Source organism: Chroicocephalus ridibundus, chromosome 1 (assembly GCF_963924245.1).
Source record: "Chroicocephalus ridibundus chromosome 1, bChrRid1.1, whole genome shotgun sequence".
Classification (NCBI taxonomy): domain Eukaryota; kingdom Metazoa; phylum Chordata; class Aves; order Charadriiformes; family Laridae; genus Chroicocephalus; species Chroicocephalus ridibundus.
Window position 1 is genome coordinate 30,199,490 of NC_086284.1, and position 12,484 is coordinate 30,211,973.

Here is a 12,484-nt window from a genome sequence, read left to right on the forward strand (position 1 = left end):
AGAGTTGTGGCGAAATTCCCCTCTTCCCAATCCAGCCAGGATCTGGTTTCTGTGTCCTTCCAGAACAGTGCAAAAGAATTAGAACAAATCAGAGAATTTGTCCCAATATCCCATCTGTAAAAAAGATTTACTGCCAGGAAAATGGGATGTAGGAACAAAGAGAAGGAATATATGATAAATGATCTAAGGAGAGGGAACAACTTACAGCAATAAGTTGGTAAGAATTATTCATCATGGCAATTAGCATGTTGAGTAGAACAACCAGAGAGATTACATTATAGGTACCAAACATGGTGGCCCCAACAAATTCAGTAAATTCATGCCTTGCTTTCACATTGGTCACATAGAGATTGATGAGTCCAAATATAGACCAGAATAATGACTGCAGCGTTTCAAATAATCTGAAAAACAAAATCCAAAAGGAATAGCTGTATAATAACAATACACGTACTTTTCAGATTGTTCAGTTTTTCCTCAAACACACAGAAGTCCTTGACTTGATTGAGATGAATGATACTTATCACGCTATAGGCAACATATATGGAATATCTTTCTAGGGAAACAATGGCTTAATGTTTCAAATCTGAGCCTCTAGATATGCAATACTGAATCTATAAATAAGCCTGTGAGTAAAATAAAAAAGCTGATTTTGTTCAAACTTCTGAGGGATAAATAGAGTTTTAAATATCTTATTTTGGACACCTGCCTTGAAGTATTTTGACCCTTTGCCTTGACTGTAGAGGTAGAACGAGGATCCAAAAGTAACTCAATGACGGTGTTTCACCAAGATGTTAAAACAATTATGGTAACCTTATACCTACTTGGTATTGTCAGTTTATGCAATTTCTACTTTGTGTTGAGAGCCATTGAGATGAAAGGAGTTGTATAATTAGAAGGACATTATTATCATTAGCATATGTTTTGTTTTTCAAAGAATGGAGTAATTAAAAAGACAAAATGCTGCTCTCAAATGAAATTTGTGCTTTTATAACTAAATGATATGATATTCCCTTAGAGAAGTTTGGGACAACAGCTAGGCAGCGAAATAACAATAACCAACTTCTTTAAAAAAAAATCCTCTGTGACTAGATAGCTCAACATATTTCACTTTTGTACAATGTTCATCTACACTATAGTGTCATAAGCATGGGCCCTGGTTACCCAGTTGCTCCTGAAAAGTTTGGGGCAAAATTTTCTGCTTGTCTTGTCCAATATCTGAGATGAATTGGAGTGAGTTTTCCCCATGGCCTCTCTCTTGCTCCTTTGCCCTGGCACCAGAAGCAGCTTACCCAGGCAGGACGTGTGGGCCACCAGTGCTGTCCCCACTGCACCCGGAGCAGGGAGGCTGCTGAACTGCAGGGACTTGTATCACCCTGGGACGTCCTGCACACTGGGACCGGTTGTTCAGAATTGGGCAAAACATAACCCTTCAATCCCTTTCCTACCATCATGCAGTACCATCTGTGAAACATAACTTTCTCATGCAACCCAGTGCAGTGCTGGCTGACAGAGACACCTGAGAGGGCTGTATTTTTTTACTTATAGAAACTCTAGGTCCCATCTCTCCACTGCTGTAATACAGTGTCTATGAGTGGTAAAGTACTGCTCTGGAGTCTCTTGTATGGTTTAGACTTGTCTGAGCACAAATGGAACAACCACTGTTCTCCCCTGCTCACAGCTGCAGAAAAGGCTCATAAGGCATCGCAGTTTGCCTTGTCCAAGGCAAAAAAAGCTGGCACTAGTATCAATAGTCCTCACTATTTTACAGGTGAATAATATTGCTTCCCTCAGTTTTCAGTTCTGAAAAATTTCCCTGTGCCTTTCTTTTCTGATCACACAAAGTTTAGACCTACATAAGATGTTATTAATATGCAAAATAAATATGCTGTGCCTGAGCAAGGTTACTTGATTAAGGTAATATAAAAAGTGCTATTTTTATAAAATTATTTGACGAGGAAGCCATTGGTAATAAATATATTACAAAAACAGCCTTGATACGATTCATAGAAAGTAATAGGGAAAAAAGTATTTATAGCAGGAGTTTGATTCAGATTGGAAGTTGAAAGATGAGACAGAGAATTAGTGTTCATTTGGTAGTGTTTTGGTACTATAGATGAACTACAGCACAGAGTAAAGTAAAATTGATTTTTAAGTGAAAGAAAAATAAATAAACTTTGAAACAGAAATTAGAATACAGCATTTGATTATGTGGAGTACTCAGGGTCAGTAGAAGCCCGGACTGAATGTTTTTCCCTGCCTCAGTTTATCACATTTACAAGGAATCTTCATGTTTTACAACACCAAACTTGATTAATGCCCACAAGTAGACACAGAAGAAATGCAGAGCAACAGCTGCCTGGATAAACAAGATCTGATCTGGTGACCTTTGTTCCCTTAATTCTAAATATGTACTTTCTAATCTCATATTATTTCCCCTTCCTCTTTATTTTATCCTTTTATCGTACAGATTTCATTGTGGTATGGGATAAAGATTATTAGAGATTAGAGAGTGATGTTGTTTTTTTTTTTATTAAGGTGACTTCAGATATGTCTGTCAGGACACCACTGCAATACCAATAGAAAACAGACAATCTCTTTCCTGTAAACAACATCTAAGTTATTAAAATACTGGGGGCACAGGGGGAGAATAGAAATAGATCAGCCACTTACGTTGAGAATGCATTATTCTGCTTTTCACATCGTATTCCTTTGCAGTTGCCAGATTCCTTTGTGTCATAGTAGAAGTACAGCTGGTTCAATCCATTTGCAAAAGCTAGCAGCACAAGGCAGTATATAAAGAGAAACTTCAAAATGTCCAGCAACATTCTTCCTAGAGATATCTGCAGAGGTCCCAGGTGAGAATTTGCAGTGAATAATGAGATCAAGCGTAGGGAGCTAAAGATGTTTGCGATTGCAAACAGGGCCTCAGCCACCAGGGTTGGATGCCACATGTCCCAGCTCTCCCGTGGAACTGACCCACTATACTGAAAACAAGCAGAAGGGAAGAAATTACTCCTTGTTTACTGCATAAACAAGTATGTCAGTTTCTTTACAAGCTGTTCAATTAATTTTCAGGTAGCACAATGCAACTAAAAATCATTTGGAAAGCAACATGTCTTCAGGAGAGTTTTTTATTTTAGCAAAACCCATGTAATTGTCCTTCATCCCTATCTGCAGAATGGTCTATGCTTTCTAATTGTCTGTGTTCCGCATTTGGTTATAATTTTCACAGTAGCAAAAGCAAGTCTAACAATTCTGACAGAGTAAAGGGAACAGTTTTTGAACACCTGGGTTTTAGAATTATTGGAACTTTCAGCGGTAAAATCAGGTAAATTAGTTCTTTGGAGAACAGTGCAGATATGAAAATGATGGATAGGAACCCACAAGAACTTTGGCAAGTTGGAAGAAAACATTTAATCAAGGAATAAGTATATCACTTAATCACTAACACTGGACCAATGATGAAAAGGCTGTTTATTAATGAACCATGGCAAACTGCTTGTGTGCTTCATTATCAAAGAATCTGATCCCTGTAACTGTGACTCTACTGTTCAAGCTCTACCAAAAATTTTCTTGAAGATGAAAGATGATACTTTGAGGCTTAGCTACTGTGACAGATTCATTATTATTTATTCGATCTCATTAATCTGTTTTACAGAACATATCAGAGGACAGAATCTATGCTATGAAGCACCATGGGATAATCTATCAAGTAGCTTTCAAACAGGGACTATGGCGCCGTCTGTATTTACCTACTCTAGCCAGATGCATCCTTCAGAGCTGCTAAGCATGCCCTCAGTAATAAGGAAAGGGATTCTTCCGTGTAATTGGGGCCAGACACAAAAAACATAGCCAAGCATCACAACATTTCCGCACCTCGCTCACCCTCCAAAGAAGGTGACTGCTCGCAAGGTGGTTTGGGACCACCTGAACATACATAAGTCTGTGGAACCCGAAGAGATGCATCCCAGAGTCCTGAGGGAATTGGCTGATGTAGTTGCCAAGCCACTCTCCATGATATTTGAAAAGTCACAGCAGTCCAGTGAAGTCCCCAGTGACTGGAAAAAGGGAAACATTGCACCCATTTTTAAAAAGGATACAAGGGAGGACTATGGGAACTACTGACTTGTCAGCCTCACCTCTCTGCCTGGGAAGGTCATGGAACAGATCCCCCTAGAAGCTATGCTAAGGCAAATAGAGGACAGGAAGGTGATTAGAGACAGCCGTCATGGCTTTCCCAAGGGCAAGTCCTGCCTGACCAGCCTAGTGGCCTTCTATGATGGAGTGATTACATCAGTGGAGAATGAAAGAGAAACAGATGTCACCTTGCTGGACTTCTGTAAGGCATTTGACATAGTCCTCCACAACATCCTCCTTTCTAAATTGGACAGGTATGGATTTTATGGGTGAACTGTTCAGTGGATGAGGAATTGGTTGGATGGTCACATCCAGACAGTAGTGGTCAATGGCTCAATGTCTGAATGAAGATCAATGATGAGTGGTGTCCCTCAGGGGTCTGTATTAGGACCAGTGCTGTTTAATATGTTCATCAATGACAAAGACAGCGTGACTGAGTGCACCATCATCAAGTTTGCAAATGACACCAAGCTGAGTGAGGGTGAGACACCTGAGAGATGGGATGCCATCCAGAGGGACCTGGATAAGCTTGAGAAGTGGGCCCATGCTAACCTCAAGAGACCAAGTGCAAGGGTCCCCAGTATCAATACAGGCTGGGGGATGAGGGGATTATAAGCAGCCCTGCCAAAAAGCACTTGGGGATACTGGTGGATGAAAAGCCAAACATGAGCCAACAATGTGCTTACAGTTCAGAAAGCCAACTGCATCCTGGGCTGCATCAAAGGAAACGTGGTCAGCAGGTTTAGGGAAGTAATTCTGCCCCTCTACTCTGCTCTGGTGAGACCCCACCTGGAGTACTGCGTCCAGCTCTGGAGCCCTCAGCACACAAAAGACATGGACCTGTTGGAGCGAGTCCAGAGGAGGGCCACAAAAATGATCAAAGGGCTGGAGCACCTCTCCTGTGAAGAAAGGCTGAGAGGGTTGAGGTTGTTTAGTGTGGAGAAAAGGGAGACCCTATTGCAGCCTTTCAGTACCTAAAGGGGGCTTATAAGAAAGATGGGGACAGACGTTTTGATAGGGTCTATACAGATAGGACAAGGGGTAACGGTTTTAAACTAAAAAAGGGAATATTCAGACTAGGTATAAGGAAGAAATTTTTTACAATGAGGGTGGAGAAACACTGGAAGTGGTTTCCCAGAGAGGTGGTAGATGCAGCATCCTTGGAAACATTCAAGGTCAGGCTGGATGGAGCTCTGAGCAATCTGATCTAGTTGAAGATGTCCCTGCTCCTTGCAGCGGGGGGTTGGACTCAACCTTCTTGAAAGGCCCCTTCAAACCCAAACCATTTTATGATTCTGTGATTCTACAATTCAAATTGCAGATGGGAACTGGGCATTGTTTTGGACAGTGCTAGTTGGCACAGGACCCCACCATGCCAGGCTTGCTCTAACCAACTGATAACACAGGTGATACAGTCCCAGTGTCTGACAGCAGTCCCTGGCACAGTTTTATTTTCTCATATACAAGCAGCCATAGCATCTGACATTCTTGTGGTTTTGGCAATGAGAACTGCAAAACTGGAGAATAGTAGTCCATTGAAGAGTTAAGAATTACTCATCCTTACATTTCAACCACCAGTGATATTTGTTCTCTACAGAGCAGGGAATTAAATCCAGACCTGCTGGAGTCACAGGTCAGTACTCTCTTCATTAGACTATCTTCTCCCCTAATGATTATGCTGTAAAATCAAATCTTACTGCATTTGACATTGTAGCTCCAAAAGAGATGCTGTTCTGCCACACCTAGTATTGCCCTTCAGTCCAACTCCGATTAACTGAAAATCAGTGATGAAGTAGCAGGCAGTAGAAAACATAACTGAGTTACCAGCTAAGAAATAAAAGGAAGAAGAAAATGAAGAAGAAAATTTTTTCAGTGTTTATTGAGAAAAGGGAGGTGAGAATTCCTCAGCATGTTTTCTATAATGTCTTATTTTGAATAATGTTATACAGTATATTACTGTGAATTCTGATGGTGCTTTACAACCCTGGTATGTGAAAACTTTGCACCTATTAAATAACTAGGAAGAGCTGTCAGTACAAGCAAAGATTATGTACTGAACAGTGCAGTAGATACTCAGATTAGGGAAAAGTACACAAGGCCTGTTGTGGGAATAAGGTAAAATATATTAATGAAAAAAATTAAAGAAGATATTTGAAACTAGGAAGAGACAGTTTTTGGTAGGCAATCAAAAGCATCCAACTGCGGACATATTTTAGGTGAAGGCAAGTGGTGACATATTCCAAGGACGTTAAACAAGTAGGGGGAGGGGGGAAAATCTAAGGATATACCCTTCTGAGAAAACCACAAAACTACAGGACAATGAATAAGGACAGCATAGGATATAGTAAGAAAGCAAGGATCAAGTTAAACCAATCAGGTGCGGCCAGACACATCTGTGCCTTCTGTCACCTCCTTTTACAGTCAGCAAAGAAAAATGGGCATTTCTAGAGTCGTAGGAAAGCAGATATCCCAAACAGGTCAGATGAGCTGCTCTTTAACTTCCTCTGTTTCTCTTCATTGATTATTGGGGTAGAGGAGAGTGTATCTTAGAGATGCCGTCTGACAAGATGAATCCAATGTCACCTCTTCTAGAAGAGATGATGTTAAGAATCAAGGTGAGAAGAAAGGACTTTACCTATGATCTTCTGAATTGACACAAAACTGGTGTGTTAAAACAGTCAGAAAAGATCTAATGACCTCCTAGTTGTAAAAGGGAAATCAAAGGCACAACTGTATTATTTCAGCTTAACTGATTGCCTTCCTTGGGCCCAAGTGCTTCCTGCACATGTGGATACGATGCAAAAGGTCTCATGGCTGTAAGCAGAGAGTGAGGGCTTTCATTTCAGTTTTGAAGAGACATGATTTAGGAGACTGATTTGTCTGAAAAAATAGTGAGAAAGATGAAGGCCTGAGAAGTAAGTTTGGAAATGATCTGTGAAATATACTAGCTGAAAGAAGACAGCAAATAATATAAAGAAAATCATGAGTAAAAAAGGGCTCTGACAACAAAACCCTATTCTTTCCACTAGCTAGAGGACGCTGAAAAGAAGTCCAGAAATATCAAAGAAGAAAGAGGAGAACAAAGAAGCACATATGTGAAAAGGAAAAGAAAGCAGAGGAGCAAAATGACTAGGCATATTAAAACAGCAAAAATATGAAAAAAAGAAAAACTGTATTTTAGGACTAAACAACACAAAGCATGAAGAATTGAAGTATTTCTTCTGTCACTCATGCTTGTTGATGTCCTTCTGTTCTATATAGAATAAATAAATGGTTATTGTTCTAGGGAATGGAAAACGGTAACAGCAAATACAGCAACGCTGAGCTTGTTGTAAATCATGATGTTGATTCTTTGCAATCTTTCTTTCATTATTTTGTGACCCTGATGAATTTCTGTCCCCAGTCCAAAGGCAAACACAACCTTTTGACATGTAACAAAGCCAACCATCATTTAATATGTTTAAATAATGCCTATCATTGGCTCGTTGGCTGAAGGAAATGTACACAGCACATCAATGGAAAATTAAGAAGAGCAGAAAACAAATTTAGCAGCATATAAACAGTAGAGTTTCAAGGCAAATATATGATGATTATGCGATGTCGCCCAGGGAATACAAGACAATAATTCTTGATCCTTAAAGGAATTCAAATGCAAATCTGCTATCAGAACCATTTGTGAGGAAAAAGCTGAGTGATCACAGTTGTCCCATGAGGACAAAAATAATGAACTGTAGATCTCATGAAATCACCAGAAGAGATCAAATAGACATATAGATCGGGCTACCTGAATGTTTAATGGGTTGTTGGATCTTCATCAAATGTGACCCCCTTGTTTCTGATAATAAAAAGAAAGGTTAAATAATATCCACTTCAAGAAAAGAACTTTTAATCCTTTTCTGAAAGGTCATATGCGAATGTGAACCCTTCCTATTTTAAAATGTATGTCCCAATCTTTGCATTCATTATGCCGAATTTCAGAGCAGCAGCAAGAAGAGTGGGGGGAGTGCAAAGAGTTTTAAATCAGTGATTGCACTGAGGAATTGAACCTATAATTATTCAGGGGGAAGAGGGGATAATACTCCTGTGTAAATGGACATTTGGTTTGTGAATCTGGTGAAACATCAATCAAAACCATTTTAGAATGCAAATATATGAAGACGTTAGCTTCTGCAGAACTGGCAGCAGAAAAGAAATATCTTATTTACTACTAAACAGAACAGATCTGACACAATGATCATTAAGCCAGTAAATATGGACATAAATAATGTCTTTTTAGTTACTTTTCAGAGTTCTTGCCTTGAATAGGAACCTGTTTCCCTACCAGCTCTTCATGCCAGTGGCTGAGACACGTAAACAGTAAGGTGAACTTGCGTGCAATCCCTAGCAGAGTTGGAAACAAGTAGCACCAGGTTCAATGCTCAGGTTTAACAACCATTTAAGATAAAGCAAGCAGGATCTGTACATAAACTGGCATTGCACCTACCTTTATGCAACAGTACAAAATAAATTATCTTCCCAAAACATAAAAAGAAACATTTTTTCATAGAGCACAGTGACTTCTACTTATTTTTACAACCCTCCATCAAAACAGATGTGTTGCTTAAAATCAGTCATCTATAGAATATGTGACAATTCACTATTTGTAATCACATTATTTATTGGGGAGACAGCATCTTCAGTGGATATACTAGATAGTTTAAAAAGGCCTTGTGTTGATATACAATCAGAGACAAAAAGCACAATGCTTTGAAAAATATGAGAAGTATTCTTTTTATTTGAATACTGGCAATGAAATAGATAACTTGGAGTTATCTTAGCAGTTCTCTCATCCTGAAATTACACTCTTTGGTGTATTTTACACTATTCCATCAGGTGCTGTAAATACCCATTTGCTTAACTACAGTGTCAGTCAGAGAGCCCCAAATGGGCAATAAACACTACGTTTTTCTCTGGGAACATCTATCACACGGGACAGCAGTACGAGGGCAACTCTTATATTTTTATTCAAGGGAGTTCATTAAAATATTTTATGAATACATCTAAGAAAATTGTGCTATAGATTTGATTCAATAAATACAGAAAATCTGTATTTTAGAAAAACCTGCCTTGTAAGGTTTAGGAAATTAAAATAAAGGCTTTACATCAAAACACACTGGTTACTTTTGGTATCCTTTTAATCTCATCTGGCACAGAGGTGGGGAACTCTGTTGTAGATATTTGAAGGAAGCATGGCTGGGTATTAAGCTACACTTGCATTACTTCGTTCATTACATCATCATGCGTTTCTATTGCCTACCACAACTGAGGATCTTTTAAGGAACAAAAAGTATTTGGGTGCAACACTGCACATGCAGTAAGAAAACCAATAGCCACAGAACCAAAGATAGTGCTTTATGCACTGTGTTGATTATGATTGGCACGCAAGCTCTAATTTGAAGAGTAATGGATGCACATTATCCCAGCTACTGTCACCTTGGAGTCTGATTACCGTAAGCAGATGCCATCTGGGAGATGGAAGAATTATAATATCTTCTAATTAATATTACTCTAATGTGAATAACTGGTCATCTCCAATGCTTTGGAAACATGCATTTTCAATTAACTGCTCACTTTGTTACATGGACAGTGGAATGACTATTTGTTTTCCAGTCACTTTATGGTAAGGCATCCTTTTTTGTAAAAAGGCTTTTCAGCAGCTTTAAATGACAGCTCTCCTCACGCTTTCGAGCATCTTGTTCTTTTGGGCAACAGCTCTGAATTTCTTTGAGTGAGAAGACTTCCAAAGGTTTGCAGCCAGAGAGCCGGCATGCCAGAAACCTTCCGTCACAGGAGGTGGCTGGTGTGTCAAGAGATCACAGGTCTCTGCTAAGCCCTGCCCCTGATCGGCTGACCTGTAGACCCTTGTGAATAGACACAAGATGATATGAATTAGTGGTTCATATGTTCCTCTATACTTATGGCAGGGCTGCAGCAGGAAGATCTGCTGTTTGAGGATAGGGAGCTGTAACCAGCTACTTGACTTGACTTGCCTCCTCTTCTTTTCCCAGACAAAAGGATCTTGGCAGGGGAGAAACTCTCATTCCATGCATGCAGGGCAGCTGGTGGCAGGGAACTTGAAAGAGCTGAAACACAGTGCTGATCACAGCGGCCAGTAAAAACCGGCTTGTTATCTTTACTTGGATGTGATAAGAGCTCCAAGACAGATGCTAAGAAATACTTTCATTTCAGTTCAGATGTGGTTTCCTTGCGTTTGAGACCATTTTTTGATGAAAATATTTCATTTCATGAGGAATTTCTATCATATTATGGATTAATGTAAAATACATACAAAATGCAACAGGTTCCATGGCTTTGGAAAGAAGGGCTGCTTTACTAGAAGATACTTCAAACAGTGGGAATATAAAAATCTTCATAAGAAGTCCATTAAAAGGATGAGAAAATGAACATGCCCAGCCTCAAGTGACCATTTTATCCCCTTCAGCTTTACTTTTTCAAGTTGCACTTATCATAAATTTAAAAAAAAAAAAATAAAAATCTTGCTCTCTAGCTTTCTTTTCTTCCCTAATTTTGACTAAATATTTTTCTTGTTGCCCTGTCTGTAAATTTTGCATGGCACATAAAATTGTATTAGGGGCAATAATTTCTTACTGAGAAATAGGCAAAGACTAACACAGAACATAATTTTGTGCAAACATTATTAAAAATTACCAGTGATTTTCATTTTCCACAAAAATGACAGTATGACTTTTCAGGATCAAGTAACAAAAGATTGCCTGGGCCAAGAAGAAAAAAAAAGTATAAATCACAATGTTTTGTTCGCTCTCATCCTGGTTTGGCTTATTGTCATAGATGCAGAAGATTCAATGAGCACATCATGTATTTCTTGTGTTGCTAAGCCTGAGAACCTCCAAATACAGAAGAAAGTTTGAAAAAGCTTGATTTCATTTATCTTACATATTTTTCTGAATTTTTAAAAAAGTTTACCTTTAAATATGCAACAATTTTCAAAGAGACTGTTGCTAAGTACAAGGAGTTCATTACAAAATCCATGAGGTTCCACCAATCATGAATGTAGTCCTGTAGTCCACCATCCCACATCTGTTTAATTTCACCCCAGATAAAACCTGTAAATAGAACATATTTCATTAAGCACGAATATTAAATAAAAAAGACTGTGACTATTCTAGACACTTATCTCACAACAGATCGATTCTCCTTATATTAACTATAAAGGGAAGGTGGATGAGTGCTCTAAATTACACATCTAGTTAGGTGAAATTTTATCTTCCCATTAATGTTTCCGGAATTAATTTGTTAAGCAAAACCAAAAAAAAAAAATCATCTGCTGGTACAAGGGAAATTTCTTTGTCTTTCTTCAATCTCTTTTCCCATCATATCCTAATAAGTATAAAAAGAGTCTTAAAACCAGCCACCACTGCCAACTTTGTCCTTGGTATCTGCTGCAATATAATTCAAACTGGAAAATTCATGACTGCAGGAGTCAATCCAACATATTAATTTATTTCAGTTGGAACCCACACAATAAGGAAGAGAATTTCTATTGTTTTTGTTAATGCTGAACTAAAGTCTCCCTTTCCCATATCAATGAGTAGTGTCTCCAGCACAATATTTTTTGTTGATTCCTTCCTTTGGGACATGAAGGAATGGAAACTGTTTTCAGGTATGCAGAGCACACATTGCACTGGACACAAAGTGATACAAAAATATTCAATCCCAATAGGAAATTTTGCAAGTTGTCTGACATGACCTCAGTTTAACATCTCCAGAGACAACTGTATGGAGACGATTTAAGGCTATAAATGTTAAAACTTCTCTGAAGAAGATATTCCACATTATCGTATAACATGGTACGATAAAACAACACGGAACATTTAGATGTATATGTCATATTATTATCTACAGAGCTTTTTTGATAACAATACCAATAGAGCTTTTAATTTTTCATAGTTAATTATTTTCTTAAAGGACTTTCTTACATTTGTGCTCATTAAAGTGACAAAATTCACCACAAAAGAGACCAGTCTCTCACATATAGATGTCAAGATACAGTTAATCCAACATGGCTTTTCTCCACCCGATTATCATGTTTCTTTAGAAAATGTTGAATAGATTTCGTGCAAGGGACTACAGAGTCTTGCATGACTCAATCTGGGCTTAATTCACCTTGAACCTTCACATTTTGTCTCAATGATCTTCTAGTTGACTGCATGGAAAACTCATGTCATGTCTCAAACATGATCCCTAAGAAGTAATTCTTGGTCTATTCTTTGTGCCAGGTACATTTTTGAGTTATTTGGAAGGCAGGGGGGAGATGGATGAGAGGAGT

The 12,484-nt window shown here is 38.6% G+C and overlaps 1 protein-coding gene across 1 annotated transcript in view; it reads right to left on the minus strand.

The window, feature by feature from the left end:
* TRPC4 (transient receptor potential cation channel subfamily C member 4) overlaps window positions 1–12,484 on the minus strand; it is a 161,685-nt gene that overhangs the window by 17,803 nt on the left and 131,398 nt on the right. Inside the window, exons 5-7 of the mRNA XM_063333196.1 lie at window positions 11,122–11,261; window positions 2,671–2,984; window positions 206–401 (exon numbers count right to left, since the gene is read on the minus strand). Coding sequence (XP_063189266.1) covers window positions 206–401; window positions 2,671–2,984; window positions 11,122–11,261 — 650 coding nt within the window. The remainder of the gene's footprint in view (window positions 1–205; window positions 402–2,670; window positions 2,985–11,121; window positions 11,262–12,484) is intronic.